At 38.2% G+C, this 25,653-nt stretch overlaps 2 protein-coding genes across 2 annotated transcripts in view; both read right to left on the bottom strand.

Annotated features, from left to right (window-relative positions):
* arid4b (AT-rich interaction domain 4B) overlaps window positions 1-5,268 on the bottom strand; it is a 73,079-nt gene extending 67,811 nt beyond the window's left edge. Inside the window, exon 1 of the mRNA XM_037781329.1 lies at window positions 4,959-5,268. The gene's annotated coding sequence lies outside the window, so the exon portion shown is untranslated. The remainder of the gene's footprint in view (window positions 1-4,958) is intronic.
* A 3,845-nt stretch (window positions 5,269-9,113) lies between these two features.
* Window positions 9,114-22,429, bottom strand: b3galnt2 (beta-1,3-N-acetylgalactosaminyltransferase 2). Its single transcript, XM_037783241.1, has 12 exons — window positions 22,151-22,429; window positions 20,377-20,503; window positions 19,890-19,990; window positions 15,542-15,741; window positions 15,189-15,284; window positions 13,277-13,387; window positions 13,095-13,173; window positions 12,409-12,592; window positions 11,951-12,076; window positions 11,602-11,761; window positions 11,218-11,274; window positions 9,114-10,351 (listed from the first exon to the last, which is right to left on the bottom strand). Exons 1-12 carry the CDS (start codon window positions 22,263-22,265, stop codon window positions 10,214-10,216), a joined length of 1,494 nt encoding a protein of 497 aa, XP_037639169.1. The 5' UTR covers window positions 22,266-22,429; the 3' UTR covers window positions 9,114-10,213.
* Between the last annotated feature and the right edge of the window lie 3,224 nt (window positions 22,430-25,653).

Genomic DNA, 25,653 nt, shown 5'->3' with positions numbered 1-25,653 from the left:
CGCTGCCTAGTGTGACCGTTTGGTCGGAGTTAGTATGTTGTATGATATCGTCTGTGGCTCTGAAGGGAGCTTTCTAAAGTCTAAGTATAAGTATATAGCTCACATTTCTAATAGTAATGACCTACAGCCGACAATGCAGGCGACTCTCACAACTCATGACAATAACATCTTACATATAACGTTATCAGCCTCACCTTAGTCATTCAATACTGTATTGTAATATCTTGTCCTTAAGTTTGTTATTGATACAGTATTTATCACAAAATTTCCAAACTTTCTCCCACTGTATATCATCAAATAAGGAAGACCAAAAACATCTAGACGAAGGGACAGACAACATAACTGAGAGAGTTCCTAATATTTTTGTAAGAGCACTTCTCTTTCAGTATATTAGTACCTCCAATATAAATATTTTCCACACAGTCTTCTGAATTAAAAGGTTGATCAACAGTACCAGGGTTTCGTAGAAGTATAAGGACACTTTCTGGTATAGCATCGAAAATAATAGCCTTTGGTTTTACAGGCATTTTGAATTTATCAAGAAATTCTTTATGAGATAATAAATAACCATTTTTATTAAGTAATTGGCCAACTGTCAGTATTCCATTATTAAACCATGCGTGATAGAAGATAGTCCTATTTTTATATCAAATGTCTTTATTGTAGTAAAATGCTGAACTGAGGGATTCACTTAGCTGACATCATGACATTTCTTCCATATGCTGCGTTGCATCAGGTTACATCAAATGACTGAGTGGTTTCCAAGAATCTCATCATCAAACCAATGAGCTAATTCATGATCCTCTTAAGACAGAATGACCGTCGGTAATGGTTCAGTAATAACTGAATGACTAATTATCTCTCACAAACACCATCATAGTAAATCTGCCATGTTAACTGCAGCAGGGCTCATGAGGGCTTATGAAACGCCACCATTCACTCAGTATTTCCATCATTTTGTCAAAGACGTGTGTAATTATTGTGTACTTTGTATAATAGCCAACCTTCTACCAAATGTATCATCTACTCGATCCACAATGTCACACAGCTGTGTTCTGCAAATGTTTGTAGAAAAAAGTGTCAGCCATAACCTTACCAGACTGAGATATAGTGTAGCTGCTATATGGAAATGAGAGAGAGAGCTGTGGGTGCAATCTCAAATAGGGAATGAAAATGTTGCCCCATTAGGGCATAGTTGTGTGTCTAATAATATCGACTCATTCCTCTGAATCAGAATCAGTCAGAAATACTGGTTTTAGATGCCGGGTGTCATGAATAAATGATTTCCTCCTCGTTTTAGAGCACACAGAGGAGGAGGAGGAGGAGGAAGAGGAGGAGGGGGTGTTGCAGAAGAGGAGGCTGATTGACAGCAATGTGTAATGCTCTGCGAGGAGAGTCTAAGAATCTGGAGTTGTTTGAATGAGTATGCAGATGCACACCACTCAGCACGGCAGACTGTAAGCTCCTCTTTCAAAGATCTGGGACAGCTGTGCCTGATCTCAAAACAGGGTGTCTTCACTTCTGACACCACAGGTAATTTTTAATTTAATCCATAATCTACTGTATATTTCCACAGGGCTGTAAAATAAGACACATAGGTGCCACGCACACCCTCACTGGCAGCATATAATCTATAAAGTGGGCTTTTGCTTTTGCTCGGGATGTGCTATAATCTGTCAAATATAACCCTTGTGAGTGACATAAATAACCTTTCACTGACACTCTAGGAGCTATAATAACTTTGGGCAAGTGGAAAACTGCATTTATGGGTTGTAGGCCTATTACCACTTATATTTAAACTGGTAAAAAGTAGTGGGTTGGTTATAATAATATAATAATGATTAAAGAAATTATTTTTGCAACTGATAGTTTATCAAAACATTAAATTGATAAATTTTAAAATATTTTTTGTTTTTGCTAATGATAGTTTATCACAACATTAAATTGATACATTTTCTAATATCTTTCACTCTATTAATGTATAGTGCTGGTGACAGTAGTGCTTTATATATTATTTTACTCTATGTGAAGTGGTGGTAATTATTCATCAAATCATAACTTGTATAATAATGTTTTACTCTATTTCTTTGAAGTGGTGGTAATTATTCATCAAATCCTTATTTTTCTAATGTTTTTTACTCTACGTGCAATCATTATTTTTATAATATATTTTTTACTCTATGTGCAGTGGTGGTAATTATTAATCAAATCATTATTGTTATCATATTTTTTTACTCTACGTGCAATCATTATTTTTTTATTAATATTTTTTACTCATATGTGCAGTGGTGGTATTTATTAATCAAAAATGATGTTACTCTGTGTGCAGTGGTGGTAATTATTCATCAAATCATTATTTTTATAATATTTTTTTATTCTATGTGCAATCATAATTTTTCAAATATTCTTTTACTGTTATCGCTTGGGGTAATTATTCATCAAATCATTATTCTCTCTCTCTCTCATTATTTTTATAATAATGTTTTACTCCATTTATGTGCAATTGGCAAGCACCCTGCTGGACTATGCACCCACTGTAATGAACCAGAAACTGTCAAACATATACTGATAGAATGCAACAGGTATGATGAAGAAAGAAGGGAATTAATATCAGGACTGTTTGATGGAAAACACAATATTACAGATTATTGGGTAATTTGCTCGGAAAGACATTATGGAAAGTATGAAATCTTCTAATTAATTACTCAAAGCTGAAGTAGGCGAGATTGGAGCAAATATGATTAAAAAAGTTATTTCTATAAAATGGTCACTATATCGTGACAGTAGCACATGAAACAGGTAACATGAAAAAAATCATGTGCCTCTGTGTCCTCCGGTGCTCCTAACGGCATCTGCAAGATTTCACAGACTGGAGGAAAACAAGCAGTACGAGCTGATCTGAGGTCTGCTGTCCAGCTGCTGTCTATGAGAGCCGGCTGTCAATCACTCGCAAACTCCGACCAAAAGGTCAAACTAGGCAGCGCTGATCAAATATGAATCAACGTTATGTTACATTAATGCCTATTTCTCGCCTCAGATGTTTTCAGAATCATCTTGTAGTGTACTTTTAAGCTGTAAAATTAGATAGTTTGTGACGCCGCTGCCATTGTGAAATCTGGTGAAGGAACGCCAAGGTCTGGTCACATGACCGGAGCACAGCCAATAGGAAAGCTCTCAATGAAATGACCTGTGATTGGTCAAAGTCTCCCGTCACAGGCTAGATTTTCTAAGAGGTGCAGAAGTCTAGTTTTCTCTCAGAACACTTGAATTACAATATGCTGAAAGGTTATTATGGATTTTTTGCCCAACGATGCCAAAATTATACTGCCTACTGCCACTTTAAGAGTAAGAAGAACAATATACAAAATTTAGTTTTTTTCCCTGACAGTCAACTGCTCTGTACTCCAGTCCAGTAGGTGGCGGTAACGGTTTGCCGTTAAAACTCAAAGGAGAAGAAGCAACTAACTAACTAACTGACTGATTAACTAAGTTAACTAGCCAGCCAGCCAGCCGCTCAGTTTCTTTATACATGCATGCAGCCGCTAAAAGAGTAGGAATTTAACAACTTAAAGGTCCCATATTGTAAAAAGTGAGATTTTCAGGTCTTTTACATTATAAAGCAGGTTTAAGTGCTTTATAAATACTGTTAAACTATCAAAACACTCAATATACGGAGAAATACACACAGCCCGTATTCAGAAATTGTGCATTTGAAAATAAGTCGTTAGGATTTCTGTCCATTTGTGATGTCACAAATATACAATATTTAAACCATTACACGGTTTTAAACAAACATTCTAAATGTGTCCCAGTTTATTTCCTGTTGCAGTGTATATAAATAACATCAGCTGACAAGAAGTAAACATGGACCCAGACTGTTGCCTAGCAATGCAATTCCATTGCAATTCCGTTGAAATACACTAAAACGGAGCGTTTCAGACCGAGGGTAAATACAGGTATATTCAGGCAGACAGTATGAGGAAAATAAAGTTTTTTTTGTATATTGCAGCATGTAAACATGTTCTAGTAGAAACAAAAAATACAAGTATGAGCCGGAAAATGAGCATGATATGGGACCTTTAATGTTTCATCCACACACTTGTTTTTATTTATATTTTCCTTTCCTTACATTTTATTTGTTGTATAATTTATATTTATATATAAAATATGTCTGCAGAATTGTAATGAAAAATTCGAAAATGTGAATATGTTGTATTGAACTTTTGAAATAAAGTATTAAAAAAAAAAAAAAGGTCCAAAACATAAAATGGCGTTTATTTACCAATCATGTCCAACAAGTGTCTGTCCCTTGTGTTTAGTTTAAATCTCTAATTTGAGACATAAACAACCCACAATATGCTTAAATACACACAAAATAGACTTGGAAACCTCTTCTAAACCATATTGAATCTCTGACCTCCTTGCCTGGCTGTTACTACTGAGCCTCCTTATTTGTTTTGTTGGATTGGTGTTGTTATTTTTTTTTTTTCAATCTCTATTATCTTTTATTATTATTATTATTATTTTTATTTTTGTGTATATGTAAATATTATATGTGTTTTATTATTTCATGTGTCTAGTGTGTTTCTAATTTTGGTGTCATTACTGCCTTAAGTCTTATCACAATTACTGTTGTATTGGTTATTTCCTTTATTGTCAGGGGTCGGAGGAAAAAATGGATGAAAAATAGAAGACCACTTATTTGCTCTGTAATCTATATGCCTTGCAATGTTCTTCCAATTAAAAAAAAAAAATACACACAAAATATAGCCCACAAAACACAATAGAGCTTCTAATCAGCATCACCTGTGGTAACAGGTAACAGAGCTACCTGAAGCCAGCCTCTACCTACACCTAGTGCTTGTTGGAGGCACATTATTAACACAAATACCTCTAATAAAATACATAACTCCTACAATAACAATGGCCATTCACATTAGTGTCAGTGATGAACATACCGGCATCATAGATGGTCTGACGTCCCGATGTCACATGCTTGATGTCCCGGTAAAACACCAGTAGCTGCGGCTGAAGCAGCACGGCGTGTCCCGGTGATCCACAATGAAGCAGTCTGAACTGTAGGGACTTTTAGCCGCTACTGGCTGCTAATTGGTCGAGATGTGCTCCGAACAAACGATATACAAAGTTCCAATACTTTATAACATGTATTTACCAATCATGTCCATCCGTGTCACGTCTAATATATATTTTAATCTCTATGTTAAAACATAAACACGACCCACGGTGTCCTCGGTTCGCTCATCCTCAATCAGCAGCACCTGTGGTAGCAATGGTAACTGTGGTAACAATGGTAACTGTGGTAACTGGCCTATTCACTTAATCCCCATGGCAACGTGGGAGGGGCCTTTGTGTTGGGACTTCCGGTTTGGACCGGAAGTTCTCCGTACAGCGTACTATTTACCTATCGCCATGGATACTGCAATTACGAAGAATGACTTTAGTTTGATATGTTCAGCCCGCACAATACACCAATATGGAATAATAGATATGTTGTGGTTAAAAACAAATCTTTGTTTAACAAGGACTGGATGGATAAAGGAATTTGGTAGGTAACTCACTCAGTTGATAGTAGTGGCTATATCATGTCATATGAGAATTTCTGTCTTAGATATCATTTAATTGGCAATCGTGACATATTTAAATCCATAACTAAAGCCTTCCCCAACTCTATTATATGCTTGATTAGAGGAATTTTAACAAATCCTACTCCTATCACACCTCGTCTCCCACAACTTATAGTTGGTGGCTGTGACTTTAGTGAAATCAAAATCCCAAACAAAACAATTAGAAATATGTTTAATCACATCTCTCAAAATATGAGGAAGTAATTAATTGGGGCAGGAATGATCCTTAATTAAAAGTAATGGATAAACAGTTAATAGTCAGCTAAAGGTAATGGATGAAAAGTTGAAAGATAACAAAGTAGGCCTCGTGGATAAGAAGTCGAAATAGTCCCAGTTAGCTGAAGGTGATGAATTAACAACTGGAATATAACATTGACCATCAAATTGCATGAACAAATATTGTAACAATATACACTTTTATAGGCTTGTGTTAAATGACACCCAGATTATAATCCATTAATAAGAACATATTGGGAACATGGTGAGTGCCGTCGATGAAGCGGTACTTAAACTCATCTGATGAGCTGCGGGAGACCGGCACTCTAAAACACTCAAGTAAAATTACGTGTCTGCCAAAGCCAGACATGAAGAAAATAAGACTAAATTTGTAATGTCAACATATTCTTCTATTCAATCTGCAGCGCAAGAAGATTGAGTTTTGAGAAGAGGTGAGACTCCAGATGAAAAGGATTTTATAAATACAATTAACTCGAGCGCCCGAGTTCCCTCTGTTTTCTCCGAGCAGTGCTTGTCACAGGCTAAACGGATGATTGCACTTTCATGGCAAAATATTAATAGAGTGAAAATAAGTCAGTGGTTCAGGGAATTGTACTCTCGTCGTCGCTTAGAAAAGATTACATACTCGCTTAGGGGCAGAGACGATTCAAGACGTGTGGGGTTTATTTATATCAAACATAAGGATGAATCAGATATTCTGGCTCAATAAGATGAGCCGAGATCTTTTCATTGCGCCCTGTTTTGTTGTCATAATACTTTTTTCTAGTTCTGCTTCACATCCAGCTTTGGGAGCAACTTCATGTTCACAAATATTGATCTCTCAGAGAACAAAGGAATTCTTGAGTAGTGTTCCCCTTTGACACAACATTATTTCACACCATCTAACTCTTGCCAATACAGGAACTAGGGCTGTCAAAGTTAATGTTATAACGTTTTAACGGCACTCAATTTTTTAGGTTGTAGCGGGCTCAGTTTTAAAGCTAGAGTGAAGATACTGATATCATATGAAACTAGTCAAAACCATGTCATACTAGCTTGTCGGGAAGGAGACTAAATAACGCTTCAAATTTATGCTCAATTGTGGCGAGGAAAAACATTTCAACATTTTCAAAGGGGTCCCTTGACCTCTGACCTCAAGATATGTGAATGAAAATGAGTTCTATGGGTACCCACAAGTCTCCCCTTTACAGACATGCCCACTTTATGATAATCACATGCAGTTTTGGGGCAATTCATAGTCAAGTCAGCACACTGACACACTGTGTTATGTTATGTTATGATTTGAGCATATTTTTTTTATGCTAAATGCAGTACCTGTGAGGGTTTCTGGAAAATATTTGTCATTGTTTTGTGTTGTTAATTGATTTCAATAATAAATATTTACATACATTTGCATAAACAAGCAAATTTGCCCACTCCCATGTTGATTAGACTATTAAATACTTGACAAATCTCCCTTTAAGGTACATTTTGAACAGATAAAAAAAAACTTGATTAATTTGATTGAGATTAACAATAGACAATCGTACGTTTAATCGCGATTCAATATTTTAATCGATTGACAGCCATAACAGGACAATTTTTATTCCTCAACATATGAGGCACTTATCAGCAGAATAGTACTCTCCACATTATGTAAATACCCCACATAATGTATATTGGCAGGAAATAAGGTGAGATAAAATATAAAAAATGGCCAACTGCTAAATTACAAGCCTAGGAAGACTCATGATAGAATACATGACTGCACTTTTTAGGCAAACATTGTAGTTTGTCTCAAGTCATTATGATGTGGTTGATTTGATAGCCTGGTTGGATGGGTATGAATGCGAGAACAGGGCTCACACACACACCCAGAGAACAAAGGAGGCAGAAGATTCAGAGCATATCTGTGAAAATAAAAAAATGCTAATAATTTAAACATTTTACATCGGTGAGTGACAATATCCCCACAGCGCTCATCAAAGTTCAGACAAATTCAATAACTTCATCTTCTACAGAAGCGCTAGAGCAGAGATGAGATGGAGCTTTCCTTTTTTTTTTTTTCATCTGCGTGTTATTTCCACACTTCTCTCTCACTTCACAATGAAGGGCTTCGAGCCAAATCAGCGAGAGAGAGGCTGATGGGGTGAAAACTGCCGTCCTTATCTACGTAGGAGAGTGGAACAGATGCGGATATGACTTTGTTATCATGCAGCTCACTGAAAGAGAGGAGGCGAAAGGCTGAGACGGGGAGGGAGAGGAGGAGCAGGAAAAGGAATGTGTGCTCCAATGTCAGGTTAATTGCAGGAATAGATTTCTTGGCAGGTGGGAGAGGCCTAAATAAAACAAACGACTTGTATTATCCCCCATTAGTAAAATATCCAGCATCATCTTTCATTATTTACAAAAATATACAGCGAGGCAATCTAATTTTTAGTGACTCAGCATCAATCATGTGGCTATACTTCAACAAACAAACAAATCCCTGCAGCAACTAAAAGCATGTACTCAGCGAAGGCTCATCAAAAATAACACATTTACTTCATGTCAACAATTTAAAAGGTTCAGTGTGTACGAGCTGATGGCTGGATGTGTTCAGTTCTATTGATTTAACATGAAACAGCGGATCAATTTGGGGCCAAAACACTCCACAGGTTTCCCTGCTCATCATTCCAGCGGCGTCCAGCTCAGGAAAACAATCACCAATAGAGATCAAAGTGATTTTATATTCCTTTAAAGCTGAGGAAACGGACTTCTGTAACAGCACGGGCAAAGTCTGTTTGCTGGATGTGTGCGTCTGTGGTGCTGACTGAGCAGCACTAACGGCTAACACAACGCCTCGGGCTCAACACGGATCCAACACAGAATCAGTGAGTTTACTACCGTGTGCATCATCCCCGAAACAAACAACAAGGAAGTCATTCATCTCTCTTAAGTGTTCTTTATTACCTGTGAGGAGGGTTTCATAAAACCAGTGTTAAACTAGTGAGTCTATTTCACAGTCAATCTGACTGCTTGTTCAAGTTCCAAAAAATCTGTGTTGCAAACACACTAAATCTGTGTTGATATCACAAGTGTTAACATACATACGGTGCAGTATAGAGTGCTGCAGGGATGATGTATTTTTGGCCAACCTGGAAGTTAGCATCGCCCTGTTTCCCTTGACAAAAAGCCAATGGAATTTTCCATTGGGTTTCGGATTATTGCAGAAAATAAGCTCTGTGGCAAACAAACGTATATGATACTTACACGTTGTGTTCAGCAAGATAATCTCAACAAATAAACACCACTTTTATGATTTTTGAAGCGTAAATGCAATCGCCAGAAGTGAAAAGCTAATGTTAGGCAATAAACTTCACCACGGTCGCATGAGTGTTGAGTGTACACAACAAGAATGTAAAGTCGGATTACTCAGCGTGATGATGTTTAGTAGTCTCATTTAGCCACTTGTTAGCAACCACTTTTTTTAAGACACATAAAGGCTTAAAAATCCACGAGTGGGATATTTACTGACGTGTTTTGTATTATAGGAAAAAACGTAAAAATATCTTAAACTTGTGTTAACCACAGACCTTATTTCAGGCATCTAAATATAAACGCATTCAAAAAACCTATTGACTTTGAGACGAGGGAACCTGAAGTGCTAAAATGCTCACTTCCGGGTTTTAGGACTCATTCCTGCAGCACTCTATGATGCCTAACAAATACAGTAAGGCCACATCACTATTTGCACAATGACAGTTACAGTACAAACTGTGTGTTTTTGTGAGAAAGCTCGTCGTGAATCTACAAATAGCAAAGAGGATGAAAAGCTTTAGACAATAATTTACAAAATATAGCAATGTAAAGCAATCATCTTTCTCTTCCATCAAATATCCCTTTTAAACCAAAAGGTTTAAGTTTGAGTACCAATAATTATAATATTACAGAGTACTCAAGTCATACAGCAGTGATTCTGTACATGATGACCATCACATGCTGATATCGCACATGATTTTTGTCCTCATCACATTACTAAAGCATCTTTTAATCCAGTCTTTTGTCTGTTCCACTGAAGACATTTTCAATTTAATAACTGAGTTCATGATACAAATGCTGACAGTATGCTACAGCTACATGAGTTTTTAACGTATTCTGAAGCTGCATTTTGTTAATAACCTGCAATGAAATCTCAACGTTTTTAAGATTATTTTCCAACGGGATGTCGCCACATTTCAAACGTGTTTTCATCATAAAATAACAACTGATAAAACTCTTAAACGACTCAGTTTGGGGTTTTAAGGAAACCACAGTAACTGAACTAATGCCGAGTGTATTTTACCCACAGTGCCGCGTGGCGAGAGCCAGATTTAGTGGCCCCAGGGACACCCACAGGGGTCTCCACAGGCCCTCTTCCTGTCCCAGAGGATGTGCAGCTCCTCGGCGGTGTGTTGGGGAGACGACAGCATGTCCAGGTAGCACTCTTTCTCACACAGCCAGCCGGGGTCCTGGCAATAGCAGAGGAGCAGGACAGTGGCTGTGTTAACATGCAAAGGCTGATTTGGTTATTAGCCATACATTGGTCAAGGTCTTACTCAGGTTCAAGTGTTAATGTGCACCTTTCACAAACTGTAACTGCACTCCATGTTGCCAAGATTAAACCAGTTAACTTAAAGATCGTGTTGAGTGTTTCCACAGACTCCGCCAGCTCCACTCATACACCATTCTATAGTCGGGTTTCCACCCAAAGTTACAAAAATACCTAAATAACTGGTTTGTGGCTGCAGATCTTTATAGTGTGTAGAATATGGCAGCATCTAGTGGTGTGGTTGCAGATTGCAGCCAACTGAGTACCCCACCGCTCACTCCTCCCTTTCCAAGACTGCGTTAACGTGAGCCGCTGAGTATAAAATCGTGGTAACGCCGTTCACCTTGCTCAGAAGCCATCCATACCATAATAACTCTACTTTAGGAGCAACGGAAGCCAAACGGCGGCTGGCGGTACCACAGTTTTGCAGTCTGCGGCTCACGTTACCGCAGTTTCACAAGCGTGTTGGAGAACTACGGTGGCCTTCAGGTAACGTCAAAACACGAAAGGCTCTCTCTAGAGCCAGTGTTTGGTTTGTCCGTTCTGGGCTACTGTAGAAACTTGGCGGACTCCGTGGAGACGACCCGCTCCCTATGTAGATATGAAGGGTCATTCTAAGCTAACGAAAACACAACAATTCTTAGTTTTCTTCATCGTTCTATCCCTGACAAAGTCGGATAAATTGTATTTCATAAATACATATAAAAATGTACCCAACCAAATCATTTGTGATCATGGTGCTTCATTGGAGTTGGAAGATCTGGATGACGTCATTACATTATTTACCTGATATTTTTGTGGTCCAACAGCTGCCATCCATATCCCCATGCTCACATCTTCTCCCTGTAACAAGTCAAGTCACGTCAAACTTTTTTGTATAGCTCATTTAAAAACAACCACAATTGGCCAAAGTGCTGAACAGGCACAAAATACAAATGAATACGAGGCAAACAATAATAAGAACAAAGGAAAACAATAAACATAAAGTGCACATAATAGTATTAAAAGAAGTGCAGCACAAAATAAGATAAAGTCAAAGAGTCAAGCTCAACTTAATCAAACGCCAACCAGCGACTTAAATGACAAAGACATCCAGGACCGAGTCCTCACATTGTATTCAGGACTATCTGGCACCAGACCCTCACAGTCACTTGCTCTTGGGTACTCTACCTGGTAGGCCTTCAGTTTATCTGCATTACTGGCGAGCCACTGGACCAAGTCACGGGAGACCACATAGCCTGAGCCGCAGGCAAACGCCGGGTAGGCTGGACTGGCGTACTCCAGCTCCTGCCACTTCCCAATGCGGTCCACTGCCCAGCTCTGCCTGAAACTGGGTCAGGACGGTAGATACGTTATCATCGCATCCTGTCTTCCTTTCACCCGACCCATCATCATTTTGACAGAGCATTCCTGTTTCTTTCATCTAAAGTTCAGCTGACACTGAAGATAAGGTGCAAACACAAGTGGACTAAAATCACCAGCAAGATATACATCGTCAACAGGATCACATTGTACTTACTTCCCCCACCAGAAATTGCTGCGCTTGAGACCCTTATGGTCAATCTTCATTAATACCGAGTCCACGTCGATGTAACAATCATCATCCGTCTTCAGCAGCAGATTAAAGTCAGCGTTTCCCACAGACCTGCCAGAGAGGGAATTTGCAACCTTAATTAAAGCCCACCTTCTGATTTTTGGCAATATCCCAGAGAGGATTTACTTTCAAATGCCACCGAGACTGAAGGGCAGCAGGTCCTGCAAATAAATGATATACCTGCCAAAGATTAAGACCACTCTGTATATTTTGCTACCTGATGACTCACAACTGTACATTTTCCCTGACTGAGTGATTGCAATTGTGATTCTAACAGCGAGACACTTTGAGGCGACGACACACTTTCATTTCAGGTTGCTGATTTCCTCAGAGGACCCAGGCAATTTGGAGACAGAGAATCGAGTCATTAGCACTTGCCATACCATTTATAGAACTGAAGCAGTTTGGAAGGCACGTTCCTGTAGGTGTCGACCACGTCTACAAACACCATGTCGCCGTGCCTGAGGCTCTCCTGCTGCAAGGCGGCATCCTCCCGCCTCAGCCTGGAGGCATGGTGCTCCATCCTGGCTGGGCGGCCCCGCAGGAGCCCCGACAGACCGTCTTCATCTGACACAGGTGGTGGGGTTGGGCATAGTTAGGCGAAACAGGTGAAATTAGGCAAAATTAGAATTTAAAAAGTCACATTGTTTGAACACATTAAGGCACTTTTGAGGGATAATAACTTAAATCACTGTAATTAAATAAAATTACAACATTTGACAGCTGGATCATTATTTGTGTTTTCAGAGAATCGATGGTGAATTTAATTTTGTTTTCCCCAAAATGGCTACAAATCTATTCCCAGATAAACTCAAATGCAAAAACACATGCAGGTATAATCAATAATGCAACACAACAGGGTAGAGAGGCGGCAAAGAAATGTTATTTCCATTTGGCACGTATTTAAGAGCCCTGAGGCGAAAAAGGAGCTGATCTCATAACCTGCCAGAGTGAACAATGTTTTTTAGAATTTTTACATAGGGACTCCTTTTACAACAGTTGGCTCATTTGATTTTGATCAAACTGTTTTCATAAAAAAGCTCAGAATTAATTCTGCTGCTTGACCAACCATAGATAGTAAATGTGAACCCTCCAGCCAAACCGGGAAATCCAAGCGCACTTCTATGAGGCAATACGCCCTCTGCGATCTGCAATTCAAGAAAACAGTAAAAATAATTTCTTTCCTTCACATTAAAACTTGAGAGAGAATATTCTTAATACACTTATTTTTGATGCCCCGTCGGTACGTACAGAGGAGATCTTGAGGACGCCGCCTCCATCATTTAGCTGCACAGAGGAGGAGTTGACTGTGGTCAGTCCAGCAGAGTCCATATTCTCCCAGACCAGTGTCCCCTCAAAACCCTGGATAAAAAACAGACATTTCATTACCTGCACATGTAGCGTGGTGTCGTTGTGTCCAACACTATTTAAACTGAGCAACATTATACTGTGTGCAGGGCCGTATAGCTACCATTGAGGACACTGACATCATGTCCTCTGTATTGTTTCTCAGCATTTATTGGTTTAAGCAACCTCGGGGTAGTTTACATTCTACAGTTAAAGTCCAGGTAAAGCAAAAATAAATGAGTTTTTCACACCACAAAAAAATGTGTTATTAACCACCCAGCCAAATTTGAAGGATTAAAAAAAAAAAAGTATATAAAATTAGGTTTCAAAATCAAGAAAAAATAAGCAGTATTCTCTGAAACACTGGGGGCGTGTCCATCAAAGGTGTTGAAACCACGTACATTCGCGGGTGAGGCTTAACTACATGTGTACAGTTACAATATATATGACATGTTGGCCATCTCGCTGTTGCACGCTACTGATGCAGAACGTTCAGAGACTGCTAAGCCGGCTACCTTCCGGTTTAGCCCTATACTAACTTGAATTGGGAAAAAATAATTAAATTATGCGGCTCTTCTAGACTTTCCAAATGTTATTGGACCGAATCGATCAAATTCTGATAGTTAAATGTGTCATTTCATGGGGCGTTGTGATGCTCAAAACAATTTATCCACTGTTTTACAGCCGCAACAGTAGCGACTAAGTAGGCTACAGCGAAGTCTGTGACCTAAGCACAAGTTTAACTAACTTGGTTGTGATTGGCCAGTGAGCCCAACCCCGGAACAGGCATGCAGGACGCAGCACGCTCTCGTGCACAGGCACACAGAGAGGGCCGGTGGTGAGAGACAGACGAGGCTGGACGGCTGGTAAAAACTTTTTTGACAGCCCACTGGAATTTGTCCTGGTGTGCCAGATGGCCAGCACACCACTGGCTGTGGTAAGTAAACGTTGTAACTTAAGACTGAGTGGGAGAACCACTGATGCGATGTGCTTATTTAGTGTTAGGGGAAGGGTTATGCTAAGGATAGCTCCAGGGCGTCATCGAGCCACGATTTCAGGTCATGTCAGGCCACCCGAAAAATACAGAACACGAAAATGGAGAAAAAAAAGTTTAACTCTACTATTCAATACTACATAGTTCACAGTTTTTTTAACATGTTTTCAGCACCTTTAACTGTATAATGCATTTAGAAACAAATCTCTGATTTTACTTTAAAAACTTAAATTTTATTGAAGCTGATTCTAGTATTTCTTCAACACAATTCTACTTATTTTCTGTAATCAGTGTAGCAAGCTAGCTAACTACCTTGCTAATTCCAGCATGCTTTAATGCTACACCAGTTACAGAAAATTAGCCGACAAAGTTGTCACGCATCTGGCGATAGCAGTGTGCTTTCCTAAGCTGTGACAAGAGTGTGTGGATGACACATTCATATGTAAACTTTTCTAATTTACTCTGGCTTTCTATGCTTAGCCGTTACTGCAACACCTTGCCGTAAGTGGGTTTAGTTTATACAGAAGTCAGCTCACTACAACGGTCTCAATGGTAAATGGTACACATAAAAATGACCACCGCTCTGACCATCCTGCTACGTAGATTTTAATGGGACTGTCCGTTCTACTCGTACTCGAATTTTCTTTGAAAGAACTGCTCTAATTAAATAGAACTTGTAGAAAATATAACTCAACAGCTTACTATGAAAAATCCAAAGAGACTTTTCTTCTGAGAGGTGGGTGTCGGTTGGTGGACTTCGACTCATGACCTCAGGGTCGTAGCCAAGATATTAGAAATACTGAGTATGTGTGGAAAACTGACCTTAGGCAAGATGAACTGCTCCACTGGTTTGTACCAGACCCCGCTCACCTCGGTCCCTGTGCTGATGGCACTGAAGCGAGCAGTGACCACAGCCTCCTGCAGAAATAGCAAGTTTTTATCCAGCAAGTATTCATGAAGAATAGTTATTTTTTGGGGCAAATTTACATTAATCTACAGTGAATACTACTGAAAGACAGAAACCCAAAAGAAGAATCAGTCTGTGTCTTTGAGTGAGGCGGTAAACAGTACCAGCACCGAGTCCTCCAGCTTCCCCCAGGCTGTGTATATCTATCAGCCTCAACAGAAACGCAGCATACGGGATACATTATGCTCAGAGGTCGAGGTTCTGTTACCTCCTGGTCCAGCTGGAGAAGCTTCACCGTCACATTGCTCTGAAGCTCGGGCCGGGTCCCGCTGGGAAACACCCCCAGCCTAGTGATGACCACGGGGTGGAGGACCTTGAAATCCAAGGCAATGGCCGACACGTCGGAGGGGGCGAGCACCGAGGGATCAGACACCGTCACGATCTCTATCTCCGCATCCTGGCCTGCCACTGGCACAGAGGGATGGCAGAGATTACTGAACAAGCACACGTGAAATTTATTACAATCCCAACATGCTGACCGTCTCTTTTCAGTGATGAAGACCAAGTGATGCGGGGAGAGGGCGAGCGTTCAGAGAAGAAGGCAGACTCTGGTAAAGCTACAACATCAGCATTTTGAGGAGCTGGTTCTTGGGACTGCTGTCTTCAAAGCGAGCTTCTGCTCGTGAGTGTGGTTTCTTAATTACAAAAGAGCAGTTTATTACCCAGGAGATCAATGAAAAGATCAAGGCTGTTAAAAGGGAAGCAGGCTTTTTACTTTATATGCATTCAACACAAGTTCTGCTGCTCACTCCAAAATAAAGTCAATAAGAGGTGAAGAATCACAGACAAAGAGCAAGCAGCACTTTATCAGACCAAATGTTTCTCACATCGAACGAGTGGAATTGAGCTGCATGAGTGTGTGAGGACATATTAAATATTCCTACGCTCACTAAATGATTAGTTTGTGCTCAATGATCAAAACAAGGCAAAGCAGTGCTTCTCTTGGCATTGGCCAGCATCAGATTGCCAGTTTATTCTGGAGGGAAATTAATAAAACTTGGCATAAATCATAAATAATAAACAGAAAATTTACAGTTATTTACTATTTTTTGGGGATTTTTTTCAATGCCTAGGGGTGTATAATATTCTACATAGTTTACAGTTCAACAATAGTAACTTACGTAATGTAAAACTTAGGGCTGCACAATTTATCAAAATCGCAATATGTCCTTCGACAATTTTCAAATCGCAGGAGGCACAATATTTGTTAAAGGCAAAATGTGTGTCAAAATACCATTTTAATTTAAATATTGTGGTGCTGCAGAGATGTCCTGGCCTACACATCATATTCTACAGAATTAAGAAAACATCTTTGTTTGGTGCAGATCCCTGCAACAATCCCACCATAATCATTTTAATATGTTTTTCAAAGAAAATGAGAATAATGATGTATAAATTATCATTCCCTCTAATATTGCAAATCATATCGTAATTGCAATATCAGTCAAAATAATCGCAATAAGATATTTTTTCAAAATCGTTCAGTCCTATTGAAAATCAAGTCACAACAAGGGCTGCATCTGACAATTAGTTGCATTATTGGTTAAAGTGCAACTATTTTCTTATCTATAAAATGTCAGGAAATACAAAAAAAAAAAATGTCCATCATATTTTCCCAGAGCTCAAAATAACTTCTTCAAATTGCTTGTGATTGACTGATTTTTTCATTGATGGATTTTTTCTTTATTTTTGTGTCATGCACACTATATGCCCATACCACATGGGTTTACAAGACACCAGATGTACAGTTGCAGTGGTCAAACTTGTCATTCCATTATAAAATTACAGGTTATTTTACCGCTCGGTCTTTAACACTAATCCCTCCCAAGAGAAGCAAATACTCAACTCAAGTTTGTCATTAACTTCCAGCCAAAAGAAATCAACATAAATGGAGGTCATTTTACTCAAAAGTACGTCCCTTATGTCCTCGTAGACAAGACAATAAAACAAAAAATGAACCTCATTCTCAGTTTCACCTTCATTCTTCACAAAACAATGTCTGTCCTCCTCTGGACCTTGTTTTGTCCGACTAACAGCCCAAAACCCAGATGTCAATTGCTAAATGAGTCGGCAACTATTTTGATAATCGATTAATTGTTTGAATAATTTCTTAAGAAAAAAAAAAGTCAAATTCTCTGATTCCAGCTTCTTAAATGTGAATATTTTCTGGTTTCTTTACTCCTCTATGACAGTAAACTGAATATCTTTGAGTTGTGAACAAAACAAGACATTTAGGACGTCATCTTGGGCTTTGGGAAACACTGATCGACATTTTTCACCATTTTCTGACATTTTATCGATCAAACAACTAATCGATTAATCAAGAAAATAATCGATAGATTAATCAACAATGAAAATATTCATTAGTTGCAGCCCTAGATCTGCTACAAAAAAGGTTCCCTTCCTGAAGCACAACTCAAGATTTTCATAGTCATCCAGCCAAAAGAAATCAACATAAATGGAGGTCATTTTACTAAAAAGTACATCCCTTGTGTCCACGTAGACGAGACAATAAAACAAAAAGTGAACCTCATTCTCAATTTCACCTTCACACAACAAACAAAGTCTGTCCTCCTCTGGAGATGGTTTTGTCCAACTAACAGCCCAAAACCCAAATATATTCAATTTAGTAAGACTAAGAAAACCAGCTAATATCCACATTTTAGAAGCTGGAACCAGTGATTTTTTTGGGGCATTTTTGTTTATCAAAATTCAATCAAAACGATCGACTAATCAATTTGTTGAAATGTTTTGACTCGAGTAGAGCTGCAATGATTAATTGATTGATTAATCAGCAACTATTTTGATAATCAATTAATCGCTTTGAGTCATTTCTTAAGAAAAAAAGTCAAAATTCTCTGATTCCAGCTTCTTAAATGTGAATATTTTCTGGTTTCTTTACTCCTCTATGACAGAAAACTGAATATATTTGAGTTGTGGACAAAACCAGATATTTGAGGACGTCATTTTGGGCTTTGGGAAACACTTTGGGCTTTTTTTTTTTACATTTTATAGACCAAACAACTAATCAATAAATCGAGAAAATAATCAACAGATTAATCGACAATGAAAATAATGGTTAGTTGCAGCCCTAACTCAATTTAGTGAGACTAAGAAAACCAGCTAATATTCACATTTTAGATGTTGGAACCTGTGATTTTTTTGGGCATTTTTGCTAAAAGAAATGACTTAAATGACTAATTGATTTGTTGAAATATTTTGATTAGAGCTGAAATGATTAACACTGTAAAAAAGTCTTTATATCAACCTTTAAGTCTCAAAATCCTTCAAGATCATTAAGATTTTTACTTCTTCTCTCCAATACGAAGCACAAACACCTTGTGCTGGTAACAGAATTATTCAAACAGCGTCTGAGAAGCTAATTAGCATTCACCTTATTGTAGTCCCAAAGTAAAATCCCAGTGATGAATGTGGCACAAACATATTTCAACAACAATTAATTGTCCGCTTAACGTGTGCTTTGACCTGAATCCCAAGTCAGGTACCCAACTGTGTTTAAAAGCAGCCGTTGTCTCTTTCTCTTCCATTTACAACGAGCATCTCGCCGCCTGCCTCCGATTCTGAACCAAATCACGTCAACACTTACAACCATTAACACAGTGGAGAGCAGAGAATGGGCTGGAAAAATAGAACGTCACCGTGACCCTAAAGGCCGCCGTCTGAAAAAGCCTATTCTGATGAGCAGTAATTATGTTTTCAGGAAGGCAGCAAACACTGAACCGACTGGGAAAAAGTAGTGAAACGGCTGAATTGGACCGGCTCTGTGAAGGTGAGAGACATAATAATTACTGTGGATGTTCCATCTGACAGTGAGCCTGTTCAATTATTTCCTATGGCGTGTCAGTGCTTCGTATAGCTTTACTTTTCAAGTGTTAGTAGTTCTAGTTACGGCTGCAGCAGCTGGGAGACATTTCTGCTGTGGCCTTGGGTATGGAAAAGGAAAAGAATGGTGTCCTTGAGCTGTGGGAGAACATGAATAAAGGTGTTTCACTTTTTTTCTGAACATGCATTCTTTTCAGCTCATCTCCTGTTATTCTGCCTCCGCTCCACTATTGACGACGACTAGGTACACACCGATACCGGATCAGATATTGGGCCGATGCTGACTTAAATAGCTGGACTGGGTATCGGTGACAATGGGTCCGATCTATTCTATTCAATATTCATTCAATATAGTATTTAATGTAAATAATTAATCTCTAGCTGTTAGTTTAGGAAGCGCTTGATTTAGGCAACAGAGTTTTCTACGAGTCGATCATGTTCATGTAATTGTTGGAAGCCAAAATCGGTGCATCCCTAGCCTGATGTTGCCTTACACATAACAGAATGATCCTAGTCACTTCCACACAGTGAGGCACACAGCTTTCTAATTAAACCCTGGTATCGGATCGGTACTCTGCCGATACCCAAAGCCCAGGTATCGCTATCTGTATCGGGACTGAAAAAGGTGGATCGGTGCATCCCTTATTGATGACATGCAAGCAACAGATTGCACACAGAGTTAGTGGTTGAGGCTGATTATTATTGATTTTTACCTGGCTGTGTGAAGTTCAGGAGGGAGCAGGAGTACGGATCCTCCCTGTCCTCCTCTGGAATGGGACACCCATGTTCGCCCACGATGAACTTCACCCCGACTCTAAAAAACAAACCACAAAACACTATTTCATTCTCTTCTGTCTTTTTTTTTGTGTGTGCGCGCAATATTCGTCTGTAAGATTTCTAAAGCTTGTCCATCTATCCACCCTCCGTTGCCATGGTTACTGAGGGTTGCTTAAAGGCCATCACACCTTATCCGCGCTCAGATCGCTGAATGAGGAGGAAATGGGACAAGAAAGGAAGGAAGAATGAAAGAGAGAACAATATTGGCCGCTGGTCAGGTGGAGATAAAAAGGGTTTGGTGGGGGGCCTGTCAGTTGTATTTGTTGACAGCTGCAGGCTTTATTTCCACTGTATGAATCTGAAGTTGGAGCTCCACCCTACACACACACACACACACACACACACACAGACAGACAGACAGACCTGTGCTGGAAGTGAGGGTGCTCTCGGAGGTAGCCCAGCCAGGTTTTTCTTATCGCTTGTCGCAGTTCATGATGGTGTCTCGCTGACAGCACTCCCACCAAAACTTCATAGAAAGGTAGTGATTCATCTGTATAGGAAAACAGAAAAGCCATGTTAAATATTTACAACAGGATGTCATTTCTTATTCAGTGATGACGATAGGGATAAAATATGACCTGACAATGTTAAGAGATAAAAAAAAGTAAATATCACACTTTAAGGCTTGATTTATGCTTCCCATCCTGACTCCTTTCATATTTAGTTTGAGTCATCCTATAATTTACACCATAAAGATTGTCTTTAAAAGGTGATTAAACTCTCTGATTTAAAAAAAAGAAGTAAATATCACACTTTAAGGCTTGATTTAATGCTTCCCCATTCTTGATCCTGACTCCTTTCATATTTAATATTAAATATATTTAATATTTGACTCATCCTATAATTTACTCCATCTTTAAAATGTGATTAAACACTCTGATTTAAAAAAAAAAAAGCAGGTCCACCCTCTAGTGTAGATCATATAAGTGATAGTCCTCTTTGAAAGCAGCTCTGAGATCAGTATAACAAGACAGAGGTGCTCAGCTCCTTTCAGTCTGTTTCACCAGCAACGCCCAACCCTACTGTTACAATCACATTAATATTATCCACTAAAACATATCAACACATACTTTAACTACCTGTTCCAACACAAACTAACAACAAAAAGCAAAGCAAAGTTATCCAGCCAGCAGCTCGGATGTGTTAAAAGTTATGTTAAATATTTAAAAAGACAACAGGATGTCCATTTCTTATTCAGTGATGACGATATAGGGATAAAATATGACCTGACAATGAAAAGAGATTACAAAAAAAAGTAAAATAACACTTTAAGGCTTGATTTAATGCTTCCTATTCCTGATCCTGACTATAATAATAATAATAATAATAATAATAATAATAATAAACTTATATTTTGTTTGACTCATCCTATAATTTGCACCATGAAGATTGTCTTTAAAAAGGTGATTAAACTCTCTAATTAAAAAAAAAAAAAAAAAAGCAGGTTCACCCTTTAGTGTAGATCATATAAGTGAAAGCAGCTCTGAGATCAGTATAGTTGTAACAAGACACAGAGATGCTCAGCTCGCTTCAGTCTGTTTCACCAGCAACGCCCAACACTACTGTTACAGTCACATTATTATTATCCACTAAAACACACACTTTAACTAGATAAAAAGAGAGAAAAAAAGAGAGAAAAAAAGTAAATATCACACTTTAAGGCTTGATTTAATGCTTCCCCATTCCTGATCCTGACTCCTTTAATATTTAATATTAAATATATTTAATATTTGACTCATCCTATAATTTACACCATCTTTAAAAGGTTATTAAACACTCTGATTTAAAAAAAAAAAAGAAGAAAAAAAATCAGGTCTCTAGTGTAGCCCTGATCATATATAATAAGTAATAAATGATAGTCCCTTTTAAAGCATCTCTGAGATCAGTATAGTTGTAAGAAGACAAGAGATGCTCAGCTCAGTCTGTTTCACCAGCAACGCCCAACACTACTGTTACAATCATAATTATTATTATCCACTAAAACATATCAACACACACTTTAACTACCTGTTCCCAACACAAACTAACAATAAAAAGCAAAGCAAAGTTATCCAGCCTGCAGCTCGGATGTGTTAAAAGTTGCAGTGCTTCCAGGAGGTGAAGCTCCAGGAGGGGGGTCGTGGTTAAAGAAAAGTACCCGAGTTGGTGTTGTTGTCCAGCGGGTTGGAGGAGGAGGAGGATCGTTGTGCCAACCACAAGTGCACCAGGACGGCGACAGCACAGGGCAGCAGAATGAGCGCTATCCTCCGCATTGGACGGAGCCCTTCATTCAAGCCTGGAGCAGTAGTCTTCCTTCAGAGCCTCTCTTCTTCCTGCTGCTGTGAGTCGCTCCTCCGTGTGTGTGTGCGCTTCATTTCAGCTCCGCAGCTCTCCGCCGGGGCTCTAACTCACAGAGCACTGCCTCATGTCTGCCTCCGCCGGAGGAGAGACGGACCAATGAGAGGACGAGGAGCTGCCTGCCGCGGTGCACTCTGGGAGATGGAGTTCCACGCTCTTCTAAGCCAATCAGAACAGGATAATAACAATAGAAGGTACAATAATGTATGAATATGAAAAAAAGGTAAAATATGACTCAACTTAATTAATTATTATTATCATTATTTTATGCCCTTATCCCCCAAAGAGTTGCATCCCAGCTGTAATTTTATGGTTAAAATGGCAATAAAATTAAACTTCAACAAAACACTATTACTACTGCTGCTGCTGCTGCTGTTGCTAATAATAATAATAATAATAATAATAATAATAATAATAACTATTATTATTATTATAATAATAATAATAACTATTATTATTATTATTATTATTATTTGTATTATTATTAATTATTATTGTATGCCCTTATCCCCCAAAGAGTTGCATTACAGCTGTAATTTTATGGTTAAAATGGCAATAAAATTAAACTTCGACAAAACACTACTACTACTGCTGCTAATAATAATAACAATAATAATAATAATAATAATAATAAAAACAATAACAGCAATAATAAAATAATAATATTGTTATTATAAATATAACAATTATTTTTATTATAAATATAATAATAAATATGATAATAATACCAATACTAATACTATTAATAATTACTATTATTATTATTATTATTATTATTAGCAGCAGCAGTAGTAGTAGTAGTAGTAGTAGTAGTAGTAGTAGTAGTAGTAGTATTGTATTATTGTTTTGTTGAAGTTTAATTTAATTGCCAGCTGTGATGTAACTTTTTGGGGTATCAGGGCATAAAGAAAATGTATACAAATAATAATAATAATAAGATAACAAAAACATTAAAACATCTAAAGTTCAATCTGATCTTGAATAATTGAAATAAGTACATATGGCAGATTAAAAAAAAGAAAAGATTAATCACCTAATTGTTATACAATATATCATGACACGGTAGCAATACAAATTATAAAAGAAGAGCTGTTATGAATAATAATAATAATATTGGGGTTACATAGGATTATGATCAGCAGTAGTATCTATCTCTTCGTACTATAATTTTGTATAATCTATCACAAGATAAATGTTTGGGTTCAGCCAATACATTTTAGAATTTTACACATCCCCATATAAAATAGAGGCTCCATGCAGTTTCAATTTCCACTCAAATCGTATAGTAAGCACGATAAATAGTTTATCACATCTCCTTAGAAGTAAAGTGAAACATTAAAACAGATTGATTAGAGCTACAAACAGTATCTCTGAGGCAAACCTCCCCATGTTTATCACATAAAGAAGTGTAATTTTTTTGTTTGTTCTGCTTCAGATCACATTGTGAATTTCTAATGAAGTGAGAAAAACCTTCTAAGCAGAGTAGAACATAAACATATGAATCATTTTATCCCCCTAAAACCATAGGTGACACGTTGTAGCTTCAAAATTAGAACATAACTTTATTAAACCCGTTACTCTGTGCTGCACATGAATCATTTAAGTGGAATCTATTGTGCATGGAGAGGGGTATTTGAGGAGGATTTCTTCTGACTCTGAGAGCACCCGGGTTTCTCCTGGAGAGGAAGAGAGGGCCACGCCACCCAGAGCGTCTGCTGCCATGCTTGTAAACATTTCATTTGTAATGATTTTAGATTTCCAGTGTTGCATAAATGCTATTTTAGTAAGACTTTACCAACCCCTTCTAGAGGAAAATAATAATTTAATGGGAAACACTGGCATGCAACATACTGTATGCCAGAAATGAAAGCGCTCCAAAACAGCATGCTGTGAGTGTAGATAAATAATCTTATCGGAAATTATTACTATTCTCATGTATTTTGCGTACTCTTTGGGGGCTCACTGCTCAATTTGGAAAATTGCTCCTGCACAGATTCTCGGTATGAGATAACCTACTGCCCTAGGGATAATTACTTTCCTGTGCATTATATAATTCTTTTTCGAGTCATATTCATACTCATTACAATGATTCAGTTCTCTCTCTGCAACACATTATTCATTTGAAAGGAAAAGGCTATTCATAGCATGTTCAGGGTTTCTTGAAACACAACCTAACATCCTAGCTCTGCTGCGGATATCTCCTCTATCCTAGTGTTGTTGTTTATGTTCTCAACGCTGATTTAACTTTTTATTTATTTGTTGAAACCTATTTATGCTCTGGTTATATTATTCAAATCCAGGTGTATACATTTGTTTTTCTCTTTTATTTTTCAGCACTCAGCACTCTGCACTTTTCTCTGGATTTATATAGATTTCTCTTGGTCCCATCTGATGAGCATACCACATCATATTGAGACCTACTTATTGAATTTCTAATTTTAGTTTTTGGTACATAAAACTTTTATTTTTCACTACAGTGACTAAAGTTTTCTCATATAAAAGTTTTCTTTCTTATCCGAACTGACGGTCTAAGGAGGAAAGAGGAGACTGCAAAGCCCTCTGGGAAATGATTTTGGCTGTAGACCTTTTCAAACTTGACAACATAAACACTCTAAATGTTAATGCAGTAGCTGACAGGAAGTAAACTTGGACCAAAGCTGTTGCCATAGCAACACAATGGCAATGAAGAGTTCTATAGGCTGTTTCAACGGAATTGCGTTGCTAGGCAACAGTTTGGGTCCATGTTTACTTCCTGACAGTTGTTGTCATTAACTTACACTGCAACAGGAAATAAAATGGGACACATTTGCATTGTTTATGTTTACAACTGTGAAATGGTATAAAGTATGGATATATTTATTATCGACTACTAACAACACTAAACAATGACAAATATTGTCCAGAAACCCTCACAGGTACTGCATTTAACATAAAAAATATGCTCAAATCATAACATGACAAACTGCAGCCCAACGGGCAACAACAGCTGTCAGTGTGTCAGTGTGCTGACTTGACTATGACTTGCCCCAAACTGCATGTGATTATCATAAAGTGGGCATGTCTGTAAAGGGGAGACTCGTGGGTACCCATAGAACCCATTTCCATTCACATTTCTTGAGGTCAGAGGTCAAGGGACCCCTTTGAAAATGGCCATGACAGTTTTTCCTCGCCAAAATTTAGCGTAAGTTTGGATCGTTATTTAGCCTCCTTCACGACAAGCTAGTATGACATGGTTGGTACCAATGGATTCCTTAGATTTTGTAATTTCATATGATACCAGTATCTTCACTCTAGCTTCAAAGT

The sequence above is a fragment of the Sebastes umbrosus genome, chromosome 10 (genome assembly GCF_015220745.1).
Source record: "Sebastes umbrosus isolate fSebUmb1 chromosome 10, fSebUmb1.pri, whole genome shotgun sequence".
Classification (NCBI taxonomy): Eukaryota; Metazoa; Chordata; class Actinopteri; order Perciformes; family Sebastidae; genus Sebastes; species Sebastes umbrosus.
Note: the sequence above shows the minus strand (reverse complement) of the source record. Positions and strands in the feature narration are given on the sequence as shown.